General features: G+C 37.2%; 1 protein-coding gene across 4 annotated transcripts in view; it reads left to right on the top strand.

Moving 5' to 3' along the window:
* The window catches only part of NSF (N-ethylmaleimide sensitive factor, vesicle fusing ATPase), a 157,235-nt gene that overhangs the window by 76,787 nt on the left and 62,364 nt on the right, over window positions 1-18,084 (top strand). For all 4 annotated transcript variants that reach the window (XR_009537688.1, XM_060135079.1, XM_060135078.1 and 1 more), the window contains exon 9: window positions 9,930-10,129. Coding sequence is in view for 3 of the 4 variants with exons in the window: in XM_060135079.1 (XP_059991062.1) it covers window positions 9,930-10,129 (200 nt within the window). In the remaining variant the exon portion in view is untranslated. The remainder of the gene's footprint in view (window positions 1-9,929; window positions 10,130-18,084) is intronic.

Below are 18,084 nucleotides of genomic sequence, written 5' to 3'. Positions count from 1 at the left end.
TTTATGGATAATATTTGAAAGATTATAAACATTACTATTTATTCATTTTACTGCAGAAATAGGCTGTGTATTTTTCATTGAGCTATTTTAAGAAAAGAGATTACAATTAGTATATTACGTCTCATACATATTTTCATCAGAGGGGCTACATAAGCCTTATTATAATGGATAAGTTCTTATTATATTTAGACTTCTAGGTCAAAAATCATTTCAAGCTATTCATAGCACACACTTAAAGCCTCCTAAAGTTCTCTCCACCAAAATTTGTATGATTATAATCACTGAATATCAGTATCAGTGAATATCAATACCTGGGGCTGCAAATTTTTACATTGTTGGAGAATTGCTAATTCAACTGGCAGAGAGTGGTAGTTAGAATTAAGGTGAGAAGTGCATATCATACTAATCTACCTCAAACTAAGAGGCAAAGGATGGGCAGTGGTAATCTAGCATTGCAAATGACCTTTTGGGTGAAGAACCCAGAAATAGCCCCAGTTCCTCTCAATAGAACCAAATCATCCCAGGTGGGTGCTAGCAGAGTGAGGTGTGTGCCCCCGTAAGAAAGAGGAGAGGCAGCTTTCTAATATCTGGTAGTTAAGGGCTATGAGAGTGGGTGCAATTGGGAGGATAAGGGGAACTTTGGAAAAGAAATATTTATTGTAATAGAACAGGTTGGGGAGAAAGATGATAGAAGGATGTGTACACATGGAACTGATAGTTGTGGTAGCTTGGTTTTTATGGATGGAGCTACATCTTGACCCTAAATGAAGTTGGAAGGCTTGAGAAATAGGTGTGAATTGAATTCTGCCTAAGGCATAAGAGAAGCAGGCAGGATTGACTCTGATAGGAATCCACCTGGAAGAGAGAGACTAGAGCTACAGAGAATCCTGCTCTACTGAACACTAGTAAAATCTTTGTGAAACTGCTGTGTTACAACTCATTTACTACAGTGTTAATTTGGAGTTTGAGATTCATCAAAGGAATGAGTACTATAATTTGCAGTGTCCAAGTGACACTCGTGTTTTAGATAAAGTGCCTAAGGGGCCAGATGGTCACAATAGTCTCAGAAAGAATTTCACAGGCAAGATTGTCACTTATTTTCAAGCTTTACGGTCACCTAACAATGATCTAATTCTCACATTAACAGTTGGGAGTCTGGTTCCATTTCATCACTCCTCTATAGCAAGGTGATAAAAAATAAGTTAATATTTATTAAGCCAATATTTACGAGATCTTCCTATGTGCCAGGAAGTATTCTAAGTGCCTTATGTGCATTATACTTAAACTTCATAATAATCTTCTGAGGTAGTTGCTATTATTTCCAGTTAGTAAATGGAAGAACCAGGACTTGAATCCAGGCAAGCTGACTCCAGAGCCCCCACTTTTGAATTTATTTAATACAAAAAACTGTCCTTTATTCTGAGATTATGTCCACCCTACCTTTTGATATTACAGTATATTTTCTTATATGAAGTGGTGCTGATAGAAGATGCCAGGTTTGATATTTTTGTTTAAGAAATCTTTACCTTGCAAATTAAAAACTAAGCAACCCAATGACAACACTAATCTCCAGATATTTTTTAAAAAAGAAGTTGTTTAGCTAGTTTTGGAAATCTAAGTCTGAGAATCACTGGTCAGAAAAATGGGACTCTTAGTAATTTTTAATGTTCTCTAGAGATTTTTTTCACTTGATTTATTTCCTAATGCACTTAATCCAATCAGTCCTCACCTATCTGGCACCTGACCACAAGTCATACTTTCATCCATTTGACAAATATCTGTTGTGAAATATAATTGAAATGCAGCTTTGCGGTTCATATTTTAGGAAATCATTAAAAATACTTTATGACAAGGGCTCTAGAATGAGATACAAACAAGCCTTATACTAAATTATTTACAGAATGTAGTCTTATAGTGAGGTTCCAGTGTCATGTTCACTTAAATCCTTAGTAAACAATGGCGTTACCATTTGCTATGTTTATTTCTTTGGTGTTTTACATTATTTGTACTGTTATTAATAGCTATTACATAATGATATATTAATAGATATTAATACTTTTCATTGTCCCTAACATATGGAGAACAAAATGGAAGAGAACAAGAGTAGCCCTGCTAGAGACGAATGAACAGGGGAGCCAGACAAAGAAGTTGTCTGGCTTACTTGTTGCTCTAACTGTAATCTTCATTGTTTGCTTTATTTATCTGTGTGTCATTGGCGACTTCAGTATCCTTGTTGGTGATTTGTTCAACAGTCTGTCTTCACAGTTCTTTGGAGTTCTCATTTCCATTTAACTTTTCTTTCACTCCATCTCAGCTGCTCACTCTTTGGTCATACCCAAGACTGCACCATCACTAATAACCACTACTTCGGGGATCTCAGTTTTAAGCATCTTGCTCTCTAGCCACCTCCCGTTTTTTCCTTGCTTTCTTCTAGCATAGCCCTTACCCCAACTCCAGCAAGTTTGACATGGGGACCTTCCAGTTAATTTACTCTGTCACTTCCCAGCCTTTTTGTCGTCTTTACCCAGCTTAGATTCCATGGTCTATCACCTTCACCCTCCTCACATACACCCTTAACAGCCTTGCTCCTCATCTTGTATATGTCAGGTGTTTCTCAGCTACCTGCTTACTCTGTATCAGTACCCAGACTTAAATATGGCTTAAGAAAAACACAAAACCATGGTATTAGACCTCACTTTAAATTTAAGAACCAAATCTCAAGCGAGCCCTCAGTATTTCTTGGAGTCAGTATTTCCTTGCATTCCTTCTGTATTTACTTAATCTACACTTGAACTTAGCCAAAAGGCCGAGAAGGGATGTATTTCCTTAGTCTCATCAGTTTCCTCACCTACTCTCTGAGATGACTGGTTCCTCTCCATTCTTCTCAAACATCCAACACCACCTCTTCCATCCTTCCATCCTCACCAGCAGCTGATGACCTGGAATCTTTATTTCACTGAGAAAATAGAAATAATCAGAAGAGAACTGCTTCATCTTCCCACCTCCAAATGTAGCATTTGTTGAATGAATCAAAGAACATGATATCCCAGAACTTCATTTACTCCTATATTCAAATATAATTAGCAACTTAAAATTCCAAAACCAAATATATAAAGCCATTTTTGGCCATTTTGAATTACACTTTTCACTACCACCTTCCTTTATGTTACTGTAACCAAGAGTTGTTATGTTTTGCCTCATCCAAATAAAAATTAGTTATTTTTAGGAAGATGATTAACAGGAGCAGTTAAATAACTGAACTTAGGAAATGAAGAGAAGAACTGCTTTGGCACTATATGTGATTATACTATTAGCCCACATTAGTTATTACTTATATGAGTTATGGAGGAAGGAGAAAAGGTGCGAATGACTTAGAAATGAAGACTAAAGCCTCAAACTTGGTGGAGAATGGAGGGAGAATGTTGAAAACAGGCCATGTGATAGTTTTGGATTTTTTTGGATGGAAAATTAGATAATAGACTTGAGCAAAAATTAGATAATAGACTCTAGCTAAAATTAGATAATAAACTTCAAATTAAATTAATACTTTACCTTGTGTTGCTAAACTTTAAGATTCAGTTTTGAAAAAAAGAGATGTTTAAAACCAAAAAAGTCAATATTCTTATGCCAGCTTTGATAAAATTTATATTTATATAATTGAGTAAGAACCTACCTTACCTAACTGTAAGTTGCTTATATAATTACAGCAAAGAGGAGAGTCCCTCAGTAACCTGAATTTCGTATGCTGAGCTCACTTACCCAATGGCATCTGTCTGCTCAAGCACATTTCCCCACACATTTTCCCAATTCCCCACGTTCTTTCCAAACCTTTACCATGTTTCCCAATATCATCTCCTTATCCTGCATTTTGTAGATGACCTAAGCCCCCTACTTCACATAGTAAACAGAACCCAACAGCTTACTTCTTCTTACTTCTTCTTCTTTTTCTCTTTACTTAACTAGTCTCAGAAGAAGTTTCCTTGCAGTTGTCTCCTTAAATCCCTACTCTTTGTTGCCAGAGTTCCTGAAAGTGTGATCTCTGTCTGTTCTTGCTTATGCTACTTAGCTTCCTTCTCCTACCACAACCCAAAATGATCTGACCCAGATCAGCATGAACTTTCTGATTTTTAAATCTGATGTTCTCTTTCCAGGCCTCATCCTTTGTCTCTGGAGCATTTGTCCCTATTGTCACATTCCTCTGCTTAAAGCTTTTTGAGGCTTTTCATGTGCCCAGAGCGGGCATTCAAAAATATCGAACCAGTAGTTTTGATATCTTCTCTGAGCTTTCAACAAGTCTTTCTTAATGGACATTACTGCCTGAATCTCAAATGCCTTATAGCCAAAAACAAAGTTATGATTTCCTCTTGCTAACCTCTTGGTTGTTTTCTGAGATTACTATCATTTTTCCCATGTGCCCCCAGGCTAGATGCCTTAAGGTCATCCTTGACTCTTCCTCTTTTTCTTATTTTCATTTGGTCTCTAAGTTCTGATGAATATCTCTCCTCTCTTCCATTCTTTTCCTACTACTATTTCTTAAGATTATTACCTCTTTCCATTCCTGGTCTCTTGTCTGGATTATTTCAGTAGTACATTCAGGGATTTTAATTTGAATTTCATGATTGGACCCCAGAGGATCAAAAAATCTTCTCAAAATTGCATGCAAATTTTTGTACATGGGCATTTTTTCTGGGCAGGTCCATTAGACTATTCCATGGGAAAGAAAATGAGAGATAGAATGAGAGAATATGACATTTTAAACAAGTCAGTTCCACTGATTTCTCATTCTTCTGTGCCTGCCCTTTGCTATGTAGTTCCCTAACCCAGGGAACTGATCTCTGAGTAGTGAGGGGGCATGTAAGACATAAAGGGAAAAAAAAAAGGAACAGTACAGCTCGCAGTCAGACAGTCCAGCAGCCAGAGATCAGAGGCTCCCCAGCATCAGAGCTAGGCCTTAATGTCCTGGAGAAGCTCAGGGGAAAGCTGGGGTATCAGCAGGGAGGCAGCCTTCTGAGGCCTCTGGACCCAGTTGTTCATGTGCTTGGAGGGACTTGGAGGGATAGGAAAAGGAAAACTTAATTGGCAAAAATCCAGAGCCAGCCAGTGAGGCAGTGTCCCCAGAAAAAGGTTAAGAACATACCTCCAACTAGACTCCCACCCTCTGATCTTTGTTCTCTAGTCCTTCGTCTACTCCACCGCCGGTTAGTTTTTAAACACACATCTCATTATGTATCCTCCCTGATTAAAAAACACTGGGTTTTTACAAAACAAATTAAAAACTCCCGGGCTTGGTGTCAAGGCCTTCCTTAGTTGGGAACTTGTCATCCTCCTTACTCAGGCACTCACCTCTAAGGCTCCCAGCCACAGAAGGTGATAACTGGTTGTTTTGAGAGGACAGCTTCTAGGTCCATACTGCCATGTCTAATCTAATGCTAATCTCTCTCTTTAGGGTGCCATTTCCCTTCACTTGCCCAACCACGAACCTCGAACTGGCCTTCAAGACCCAGACTGTATGTTACCTCTTCCCCTGTGTCCATCCCTAATTTTCTGCCATCACTCTAGCAGAATCAGTCTCTCTTGGCTAGGTTCCAAAAAACATTTCATGCACATCTCTGATAATGTCATATTATATTGTAGATAACCTATTTTTATTTGTCTTTCCTACTAAATCAGAAACGCCCTGCAGGTAGGGACTGCCTTTTTCATGTTTGTATCCCAAACACCTAGTTTCGTGCCTAGTCCAAACAGGAGCTTAATACACTTTTGTAGAATGGAATTACTTATGCAGAGTTTTTATGACTCATTTAAATTAGAGACCAATGCTTATTTAATAAGTCAGAAAGGCTATGATAATAATACGAATAACAAAGTCCCATTTCCACTGCTTATTCAAGTAACTGCTTCCTTTGTGGAAGTGGATTTTGAAAATCTTCACGTCATTGTGTGTATATATATATATATATATATATATATATATATTTTTTTTTTTTTTTTTTTTTTGCGGTACGCGGGCCTCTCACTGTTGTGGCCTCTCCGGTTGCGGAGCACAGGCTTCGGACACGCAGGCTCAGCGGCCATGGCTCACGGGTCCAGCCGCTCCGCAGCATGTGGGATCTTCCCGGACCAGGACACGAACCCGTGTCCCCTGCATCGGCAGGCGGACTCTCAACCACTGCGCCACCAGGGAAGCCCCATTGTATATTTTTGATGTGCTTTCTTGACAGCCTAAAGGAATTATGGTTCTCATGCAGACTAGAGTTTCTATGACATTCTTATTGATGTTATATTGAATAGATTCTGTAATTTCACAGATCTGTATTATATATAAGTTCCATGGATATGCATTTTATCTTTCAAGCTTCATGGTAATATTTTGTGGATTATTTATTTTATGACATCTGAGTCAATTTAATTCAAAACACATTAAATTGAGCATTTCCCACATACAAAAACAGAGTTACAGAGTTAAAAATCTAGTATTTATGTATTATGTAGTTTGTCTTGCTAAATTTGTAAGTCCCAGTCATTGCAAAGGTGTTTTTTAGGTATTTAAATTAGTTCAGCCATGAAAGTACATACTGTTCATAATTTAAGAGCTTCAAATAATTTTTAAAAACCATCTTCTATCCTCCCATTTTCTCTGAGTTTTTTAGGAAAAGAATCAATAATTTACTTATTCAGCCATTTATTGAGTACATATTATGTACTAGATTTGGGTTGGGTGTCTGCAATTGAGGATTGATGAGACAGTACCTGCCCTTGAATAGTTTATAGTCTTAAGAGAAAAGAAAGTATATAAACAAATATTTGCAATTTAAACTTTGGAGAAGAGGAAGGAAGCTCCTTCTTTGAGAACTGATGCTGAGGTTGAGAAAAGAGATGCCTGCAGATAAATTTGTAGATAAAGAAGCAGGGATGTGAAGGGGGGTTGGAGATGTAATTAAGATTACTAATAACCTCATCAAAAGATAGGGAGATTAACCTGAAATATCTGGGTGGGCCCAACATAATCACATAAGGTAGTTTAAGGCAGAAGAGGCAGAGAGATGTGTCAGAAAGAGAAGCTGAAGAGAACTGAAGCATAAGAGAAACTCAGTCACTTGCTGGAGGGGGAACACATGGAAAGTGTCAAAAGGAAAGTAGGCAGCCTCTAGGAGAAAAGATCAACCTGACCCCTAGCTGACAGCCAGCAAAGAAAGAGGGATCTCAGTCTTACAGTCACAAGAAAATAGATTCTGTCAACAACCCACGTAAACTTGGAAGTGGATTCTTCCCAGAGCCCCATTGGCCCACACCTTGATTTCAGTCTTATGAAAAATGGAGCAGAGCCACCCAAACCCACCCAAACTGCTGACTTAAAGAACTGTGAAATAATAAATTTGCAGTGTTTAAAAAAAGAGGGGGGCCAAAAAGAGCAAAAAAGAAGCAGGGAGCTGAAGGGAGTTCATACCTGATAGTCTTTTTTTTTTTTTTTAATATGAAAAGTAGGAAACTAGATCATCTCTAAGAATTAATGGCATGGGTAGTGCTTGAGAAGAGAACAATGAAGTCTGGATAATAACTAAGGAGATATGGGAGATGAACAGAAACAGGTAAGGGGTGGCATGCAATATTGAGAAAGCAGTGAGAGTAGAACTGAAATCAGATAGCATGAGACTGTTAGGATATCAGTCAGCACAGTGGTGTAATTTTCTCTGGTCATGCTCTGGCCAATGTTTAGGTGCAGTAAAGCCATATTGTGTTCAGGGTTCATAGGGTAGGTATAACAGAAGTATAAGAATGCTGAGGAGGTGAGAGTCTTTGAAAGAAAGCGTGGCTTAATATGGAAGGAAGTGTGGTTAGAAGGAAGCTGATAAACTTGGAGAAGGTTGAGACTGGAGAGATGTGGCTAAGGGCTGGTACTTTGTAGGTACTTAGCAAGTCTTCATTTTATCCTTCCTGGCTCTCCCCTCCTTGTGCCTGTTTCACTCCCTCCACCACCACCTGCCTCTTTAATGGTTTATACAAATAGTTTCAAATCAAGATAGTAGCAGTTGGTTTGGAGAGGAAGGCTAGGAGCCAGGTTCCAAAGTCCTCATCAGATGTGTCCCAGTGGCTTGGATGCTGACAGTGCCTGGTGGTGTTGGCCTCTAGGAGAAGCTCAAGGCTTATCCCCTTATCTCCTTACCCCTCATGCCCCAAGGGTGGGACAAGGGCAAAGACATTTTATGGGCCACAGTTCTTTTTTTTAATTTAATTTATTTATTTTTGGCTGCATTGGGTCTTTGTTGCTGCACGCGGGCCTTCTCTAGTTGCAGTGAGTGGGGGCTACTCTTCATTGTGGTGCCCGGGCTTCCCATTGCGGTGGCTTCTCTTGTTGCAGAGCACGGCTCTAGGCACGTGGACTTCAATAGTTGTGGCACACAGGCTCAGTAGTTGTGGCTCACGGGCTCTAGAGCACGAGCTCAGTAGTTGTGGCACACGGGCGTAGTTGCTCCACAGCATGCGGGATCTTCCTGGCCCAGGGATCGAACCCGTGTCCCCTGCACTGGCAGGCGGATTCTTAACCACTGAGCCACCAGGGAAGTCCCTGGGCCACAGTTCTTAGGACAGGAATTTACTCTGTGATGAGAAGGGTTAAGAATCTAAGCCTTTAAGGGTTTCCACTAAGTTCCCCCTGTCTCTACAAGTCTAACCAGAAGCACAGATCTCATTACTTTTAAGGATTTAAAGGGAGTCTTTTTTTGAAACAAAGATAGAAGCAATGGCTGTACTGGCAACCCAAAATATCTTCCTCCTCAGAATCTAAAATTTCTAGTAGAGTTGGTTGAATCTTGTGGTTTCCTTTATTGAGTCATTTGATGTATTGTCGTAATTTTTCTTAAAGATATAATTTTTTAAGGCTTTTGTTCCAAATGAGGACATTTTCCATAAAAATACACTGTATCCCATTTCCAGAAATTTTCTTGTTCACCTGTAGTTTTGAGTGTAACGCTTGAAATCTAAGAATTCATTATTTCACAGAGTGCTTTTTTGGTGTAGTATAAAGAAAAAAACGCATAAGTAAAGAGTCATGCATCTTAAGTGTGAAACTTAAATAGGTGAGAATTCCTAGAGTGAGTAAACAGAAACCAAATTTCATCTTAATCTTAAGAAATGGAGTAAATGCTTGTGTAGAGTGGGCTAAAGAAATCCCAGGGAGTCTAAATCATTAGTCTTGCTATTTTGCTATCGTTAATGATACCTTTAAGGCATTTAGCAATGGTTGCCTAGAAAAGAATTGAATACTATTCTCGTAAAGCTTCAGTTTCATTTTCATCCTGGTGGCTCTGAGAAAACACGTTTCTCACTTGGCATAGTCACGTGAAATAGGGCATTCGACTTCATCCACAAAGTCTGTAACATCCATCTGGATCCTATGGATTGCTCTATACCCACCCAACTCAGACATGTCTGCCCTTTCTTCAAGTGCTTGTATTGACAGGTAGACCTGTAATTTCTTTGACTAAGATACAGTTTCCGTAGCCTGTCGTATCATAATAGATCTGTGTTGGGTTAAACTTGCCTAAAAACAGATCTTTTTTCCCCCTGGCTTTAAAGTAAAGGATAATGAAAAAGAAGTAATATTTCCTAATTAGGTATTTAGGTCAAAGAGACATTTTCAGAGTTAAAAGTATTCGTTCTCAATGATAATTCAAATATACTTTTCCAAAGACCTTTAATTGGCAGCTTTCCCCCTCAACTTTTGGTATTGGTGTAGGAATTGTTTGTGGATTTTCTATTTTAAAAAGATCTTCAGTTCATTCTTGTTCTGTTCATAGCACCTAGATATTAATATATGTTAATGCTATTGCTGTATTCTTCCTGACATTCATGTGAAGAAGAAAGAAAACTTTGATGTCTTACTTGGATTTTAGTTAGTTGATGTAAGACTGTTTTCTTTTCCTTTTTAGGTTGCAAACATGTTAAAGGCATCCTGTTATATGGGCCTCCAGGTTGTGGTAAGACTCTCTTGGCTCGACAGATTGGCAAGATGTTGAATGCAAGAGAGCCTAAAGTGGTCAATGGGCCGGAAATCCTCAACAAATATGTGGGAGAATCAGAGGCTAACATTCGTAAACTCTTTGCTGATGCTGAAGAGGAGCAAAGGAGGGTAATGTTAACATAAGTACAATTTAGTGAAAGTTTGTTATCACTTATATGATGATTGAAACCCAGAGTTATGGTGGAAGACTTGTTGCTGTGATTTATAGTTTGAAGAAATTGCAGATAAAATTTATTTTGAACCGAGTTATGTCACTGAACTGGGATTTATGGGAGATTTACATGTTGTGAGCAGATGTCAATATCCACATGTTCATAATACAAAGATAGATGATTATATGAGCCAAAGGTTTTGCAAAACAGATCATGAATATGTATTTAAGTGACACTTTTATTCCACATTACTTCCAGAGACTTGAACTCATTTATCCTAAAAGAGAGAAATTAAATCCATAAAGAGACTTGTAGAATTAAGTATGTGTAAGGTTCATGTGCAGAAAACTAGTTTACTTACCACTGACTTAACTCAGCTGTAGTGACAGGTATTAGTTGTTAGGTCTCAAAGGAGAACTTGATTGGGGTCTTAGAAAAAAATAAAATTAACTAAAAATCAAGTCAGAGTTTACTAATTGTGATGGTTAATTTTGTGCTAATTTGCCTGGGCCTCAGGGTGCCCGGACATCGGTTAAACATTATTCTGGGTGGGTTGTGTTTACCATGTGAATCTGTAGACTGTCCCTAATATGCCATCCAATCCTTTGAAGGCCTGAATAGAACAAAAAGGCTTACCTTCCCTTGAGTAAGAGGGAATTTCCTAGTGCCTGACCTGGAATATCAGTTTTTTCCTGCCTTCAGACTCAAACTGAAACACCTCTTCCTGGCTGTCAAGCTTGTAGGCCTTTGGACTGGAACTACACCATCAGCTCTCTGTGTCTCTAGATAGATAGATGGGTAGATAGATTTTATATATATATATATATATATATATATATATATATATATATATTCTTTTTTTTTTCAGGTACCAATAGAATAGATAGACTAGATCTATTGATTCTGTTTCTCTGGAAAACTTTGACTAATATACTAGTATTAATATATTTGTTTCATTAAAGGAAAGTTTAAAAACAGCATTGTGGGATTTCTGGTTCTGGCAATACAGTAGACTAGGTAACCTGAAAATCTTCCTTCTACAAAAATCTTCAAAAGCTGGATAAAATATAATCCAGCTAAAATAATTTCACATGCACAATTGAGCTCTCAGGAAAGAAAAGGAAGTCTTCAGAAATCAAAAGAAAACTGAAAACTAGAGTAGTAAAGATAATGAGCTGCAGCTTTTGGTTCTGGTAATGTGTGCATTTGGGTTTTATCATCCAATAGGGGACATAAAATGAGTCCTTGAACTTACTTAAGGTGTGGCCTAGGAACTGGAACCTTCAAAGCAGCTCTGTCATCAATGAAAAGCATGACTAGAAAATATTTCCCTACCAGCACAGAGAAATAACAAAACCTTTTAACTATTTGCCTGGGTTCTAGAGTGGGAGATGAGGAATCTGCCATGGGAATTCTAACCCATGGATCTTTAACTCATGTTTAGGATTTGAAAACACACACACACACACACACACACACACACACACACACACACACACAAACACCCCACTATGTAGTCTGGGGCCCCAAAATTGAGAAATTAATTTTAAAATGAATCCTGGGCCAATGTTAACACATAGGGTTGTTAGATATAAGCACACCCCAAGGGATACTCCAACAAAGCCAGGCCACAAGAGATTCTCACAGGGGAAGCTAAAATAGCTCCAATAAATGGAAAATGTCATCATCAAAATTTTAAACTCAGCAACTAGGTTAAACATAAGCAGTAGTTTCAGCTGAGGAGAGAAGTGATGAACAGTAGAATAGATCTAAAGAAATCACCCAGAATGTAGCACAGAGAGATAGAGAGATGGAAAATATGAAAGAGAAATTGAGATAACAGAGTTAAAATGAGAAGTCCAAATAGAAAGAGTAGTGTAGAGGCAATATTCAAAGATAGAATGGCTGAGAATGTTCTAGAATTAATAAACATAAATACTTAGATTCATGTAGCACCATGAGCCCAAATGGGATAAGTAGAAATTTATGTCTAGATGCATTGTAGTGAAACTGGAGAATGCCAAAGAAAAAAAGAGAAATGTCTTAGTATCAACAAAAAAGAAATGATGATGACATCCAAAGGAATATCCATTATGTTGACAGTAAACTTTTTAACAACAGCAAGAGAGACCAGAAAAGAGTGGAAGAATATCTTCACAGAGCTAAGTAAAAACAACTGTCAACTTAAAATTTTATACCCAGCTTAATTCTCATTCAGGAATAAGATGAAATGAAGATATTTTTTCAGACAAAGTCTAATAGAATTAACTAGTCACAGAAGCTTGTTGGAAGAATGTGAAGCAGGATATATTTGAGAATGAAGAAAATTGAACCCAGAAGGAAAGCAGTGGATGCGAGAAACAATGGTGAGCAATGAAATTGGTAAAAATGTAGATAAAATCTGGAACTTCTACTTCTAGTTGTGGCAGATTAGGTAATCTGAATCATGCCTGCCACTGAAGACTACTGGAAAAGCTCAACAAAATGTTTAATTTTTTTTTTTTTAATGTGCTTGGAGGTATCAGAGAGCTTACAAGATCTAGGGGGAGAATGGAGGCCCAGAAAAAAAGGTCCCAGTTTATGGGGGTCACTGTTCCTCTGGAGAAATTAGCCATTTCTGGAGGGAGCTGCTAAACAGCTATGCAGCCTTCTTGATGGGCTAGTGGGTATAAGGGGGACAGAGATTAGAGCCTATGGCCCACAAAGAGGGGACGTCTGATGAACATGCCTCATTTTGAGTTGGGACTCTGAAGGGCTACACCATAGGAGCAAGCGTTAACCAGAAGCAGACATGCTGTTACAGAGGCTACAGATCAGCTTTGAGTCATGTCATTCTCTAAAATTAGGCTGAGGGTTCCTAAACCACTAGTGCCCCCAGACATTTGGCAGAATTGTAGATCCTTCCTGGTGGAAGGTAGTATCATGCAAGGCCATAAACTATTTCTATAGTTTGCAAATGCAGTGCCTGGCTTATAATCAAAAGCAATCAGATACACAAAGACATAAACAACATGAAGAAAGAGAAACAAAAGATGATAGAAATTGGGCCTCAAGATACTGGAATTCTCAGATACAGACTTTTAAAATAAGTATACTTATTACATTCAAAGAGAAACAAGATTGAAAATTTTGGCAGAGCACTAGAAACTGTTAAAAAAAATCAAATGGAAATTCTGGGAATGAGAAATTCAGTAAATTAACTCAAGTTTAAACAACAGATTAGACACATCTAAAGAGAGAATTAGTGAACTGAAAGATGTTAGACAAAAATAACTACAGACAAAGGATGAAAGGAATGAAGAGAGATAAATACCACAAGAAAGTCTAGTGCACAATTTAAATTTCCAGAAAGTCAGGAGAAAGATGATGGGGCAAAAGCAGTATTTGAAGAGAAAAGGGTTTAGAACTTTCTAAAATGGGTGAAGAACATCAGTCCATGGATTCTAGCAGTGATATAAACCTCAAGCAAAAGAAATACTGAAGAATTCTACACTTATAATCATTGTTAAATGGCTGAAAATAAAAAAAGGAGAGAGAGAGAAATCTTAAAAGCAGCTAGAGAAAAAAAAGGATTACCTTCCAATAAACAGCAATTAGCTGGCAGCTGTCTTCTCAACAGAAATGACAAAAATCAGAAATCAGTTGAATGTCATTTTTTAAGAGAATAGCTGTCAACTTAGAATTTACATTGTCATGTAAATATACAATAAAGTACTGTATTGTAATAAAAATAGACTGGCTGTACACAGTTGTGAATCTAACAAATAAATGTTGAGCAAAAGAAAACACAAGAAAGGATCATATATACTATATGATTCCATTTATATACAGCTCAACTAAAGTACAGTGTTTAATGATGCATGCTTCTAAGTTGGTAAAACTATAAAGGAAAGTGAGAAATAATTACCTTAAAAATCAGATTGTGGTTGCCTTTGGGGCATGGAGGGGAGGGATGTTGGGGAAGGGTGGTGAGGAGGCACTGCCAGGATGCTGGCACTCTTCTGCGTCTTGTTATGGTTACATGGATGTTCATTTTGTGACAGTTCCTTCAGACATACATTCACATTTGTGGAACTTTCCCTCTATGTATGTCATATTCCACAATAAAAACGTTTAAAAGAGGTTAAATTTAAGAAGGATTCACTGTACAAAATAATAATGATGATCAATATATCTTTTTAAGGATAGAACTAAAATATGGAACAAAACATGTGGGAAGTGGGTTGAATCCATGTAAGATCCTTGTATTATTTGGGAAGAAGTTAGACATATTAATTAACATAAAACTTAAGTAAATGTTTATGTGAAAATTGTTTATAGTTCTCAAGCTTTTCCAAGGCATGAGGGAGGAGTGGGGGAAGGAATAAAGAAAACTCAAATACTTTAGAAGGCAAGAAAGGAATAACAAGACTCGAAGAAAATGTGAAGATACCAAAAACGTAACTTTTAAAAAGATTTCACTTAGAATAGCATTCAGAATGATAAGATAACTAGGATTAAATCTAACAGGAACGTTAAAGGAGAAAATTATAAACATTTTTGAAAATCTTTTTTCAAGAGCTAATAAATGGTAAGATAGAACATTTTCACATGGGAATCCTGACATTATCATAAAAATGACAGTTCTGCCCATATTAATCTGTAAGTTCAGTGCTTTTCCAGTCAAGTCTAACAGGACTTTTTTGGAATTTGACTTTTTTTTTTTTTGGATGCTTGAAGAGTCATGAAAATTTTGGAGAATAATGAAAAGTTACTTATTCAGATATCAAGACTTACTGGAAACCTATAGTAATTGAAACAATTTTATATATTCATGAAAAAACAGACCATGGAAATAGAGGAACACAGGAAGAACTTGTTACATGAAAAGTGGCAATACAAATCAGAGGGGAAATGATATACTGTTCCAAGATGGGACTGAGATCATTGGCTCTCTGTTTGGAAAAAGATAAAATGCAGTCCCTGTCTCACTTCATACAGAATTACAAAATAGATTTGCAAAAAACAAAACTAAAACTTAAGAGAAAATTTTTAGAAGAAAACTAGGGAAAGGCATTAAGAATTGAGGCTAGGGAAGAATTTGTTAATAAGATATAGAAATTAAATCCATAAAAGAAAAAAAAGTTTATTTGGCTACATTAATATAAAGAAAATTCTCTCTGACAAATTACACTGGATACAAATGTCTCAAACTAGAAGAGATATTTGCAACCCATATAATCCACAAAAAATTGGTATTCCTCTATAATAAATTCTCTGTAATAACTCCTGTATAATAAGTAAGAAAAAGACAAACACCACAATTTTTTTAAAAAACTGGCAAAGGATATGAATAGGCAATTTCTCAGAGGAAGAACCCAACTGACGATAAGCAGATGAAACAATGCTCAGGAAAATGCATAATAAAAGAGAAATCACCTTATAAACAACCTGATAAAATTTACAAAGACCAATAATGCCAGAAGTTGATGAGGTTATGGAGAAACAGGGCTTCATATACATTACTAGTCATAGTATAAATTAGAAAAATAGTAATATTGTGCAGATTAATTTGACATCTTACAAAAATGAAGATGCACAAACCTCATGACCCATGAGTTCTACTTCAACCCTACTTCAAGTTCTACTTCAAGTTCTACCCTAGAGAAATACTCTTGCACTTGTGCACCAAATGACATGTACCAGAATGTTGATTGCCGCACTATATGCAATGGGGGGAAAGCTAGAAACATCTTGATTCTTCTCAGTAGGAAATGGAATATCATCTTAGACATTAAAATAAATAACAGACTTACATGGATCAATATGCATAACACCCAGAAACATAATATCTATTTTTTAATCTAGTAAGCTTTATTAAATCTAATTTATCCTGTCATTTCCTACTTTTTATTTTTGTTGATGGTAAAAATAAATTTTAAACATTGCCTTTATAACAACCCTTCTGCTGCTTCAAATCTACTTGTTGGGTGCTTAATCATTTCAGTTTTACACAAGGTGGTTTTCTCCCCTGCTTCCCTATATCCCATTAAGTTCTTGTTCATATTCAGATCTCTAGCCATCTCAGCTCCATTGCATCCTGGTATATTATTGCAAGTCTAATAACTGATCTCAACTCTTCAGACAGTCCCAGAACCAATTCGGTTTTACAATTCGTTCCTAATACTACAATATTTTTTGTTTCAGATATCTTTTTACCTCTCAGAATACCAAGAAAAATAGTCATTACCATTTACTATCTGGGTTGAAAGAACTTCTTTTTAAAAATTGTTTTTAAGTTGATTACAGATCACTTACAAACAAAAATAAAGGGAAGCAGAGACTATTAAAATATTTAATAGAGCTTAAATATAGCAAACCAAATTTTTATTCCATATTTTCCTGTTTGAAGATATCTACTGATTGATCGATAGATATATACCCAAAATGCGCAGGAGCCTCTGTATGTAACTAATTGTTCATCAGTTGTCATGCATGAAGTTGTACACTGATTCTAAATTTCAAATACATCTCTCATAGATTATAGCTTATCATTACTTCTTGTTCTTCTACTTGCGTCGTCAAGACAATACTTGAAGAGTTTTTAAAAAAATCTTTGGCTTATAATTTTGTTGAAGACGGGATGGACACCAGGCACTCCATAATTGCAAAATATTTTTAGATTTGTATACACCTTTTAGAATGGCCAATCTAATTTTTTTTTTTTTTTTTTTTTTTTTGCGGTACGCGGGCCTCTCACCGCTGTGGCCTCTCCCGTTGCGGAGAACAGGCTCCAGACGTGCAGGCCCAGCGGCCATGGCCCACGGGCCCAGCCGCTCCGCGGCATGTGGGATCCTCCCGGACTGGGGCACAAACCCGCGTCCCCTGCATCTGCAGGCGGACTCTCAACCACTGTGCCACCAGGGAAGCCCCAATCTAATTTTTTTAAAGTATCATTTTAACTTTATTTATTTATGGCTGCATTGGGTCTTCGTTACTGCATGTGGGCTTTCTCTAGTTGTGGCGAGCACGGGCTACTTTTCCTTGCAGTGCATGGGCTTCTCATTGCAGTGGCTTCTCTTGTTGTGAAGCCCGGGCTATAGGCTCATGGGCTTCAGTGGTTGCGGCTTGCGGGCTCTAGAGTGCAGGCTGAGTAGTTGTGGCGCATGGGCTTATTTGCTCCACAGCATGTGGGATCTTCCCACATGAGTAATGATGACATAATTTCTAGAATTTTGAAATAGTATAATATATCTTAGATTTATGAAAAGATCCAGTGGACCCATACAGTAATTGCAAGATAGAGTGAGGTTTTTTTTCTGTTTTTAAAAAAATATATTTTCCATTTTGTTCCTGTGGAATACTTCTAGAAAAAACGTAGTCATGAGATATCAATCTTTATAAATAGTTAAAACTGCTTAACAGTGAAAATTAAAAACTGAAATTGTTTTTCAAGTGGACCCTAATGGTATACTGAGGATTAAATTATTAGGTGCAGGTGAGAAGCATTTTATAAAATCTGTTGTGATAGTTTCCACATGGCTGCATAGGTATCTTTGGTGCTGTTTTTAAACTTGCAGACAGTTTAAGTATGACACTATTAATAATAAAACTGAGTTGGCAAAGAATTTCTAGGTAGATATTAATCATAGCCAGCTTTTTCTGATATACTTTTCTCAATCCTTACATCCAGAAAGGCTTGGTATATTCGGTTAATGACCCCATGGAGAGTATATATGTGTTACATAATAAAGAAAAGCATCACCTCTGTGATTCTGGACAGTCCAGGCTGACAAAGATGAACACTTGCATATAGGTCAAACTAGCTAAATATAGAACAGCCATTTTCCAAGGCTGTTGCCAGGGGCTCAACAGCATCAGCTCTGTTTCTATGGGGGAAGACTTTGCAAATGGTAAGAACAGAGCTAGAAG

This window comes from Lagenorhynchus albirostris, chromosome 20, assembly GCF_949774975.1.
Source record: "Lagenorhynchus albirostris chromosome 20, mLagAlb1.1, whole genome shotgun sequence".
In the NCBI taxonomy this organism is placed as follows: domain Eukaryota; kingdom Metazoa; phylum Chordata; class Mammalia; order Artiodactyla; family Delphinidae; genus Lagenorhynchus; species Lagenorhynchus albirostris.
This window is presented reverse-complemented; position numbering and strand designations above follow the sequence as displayed.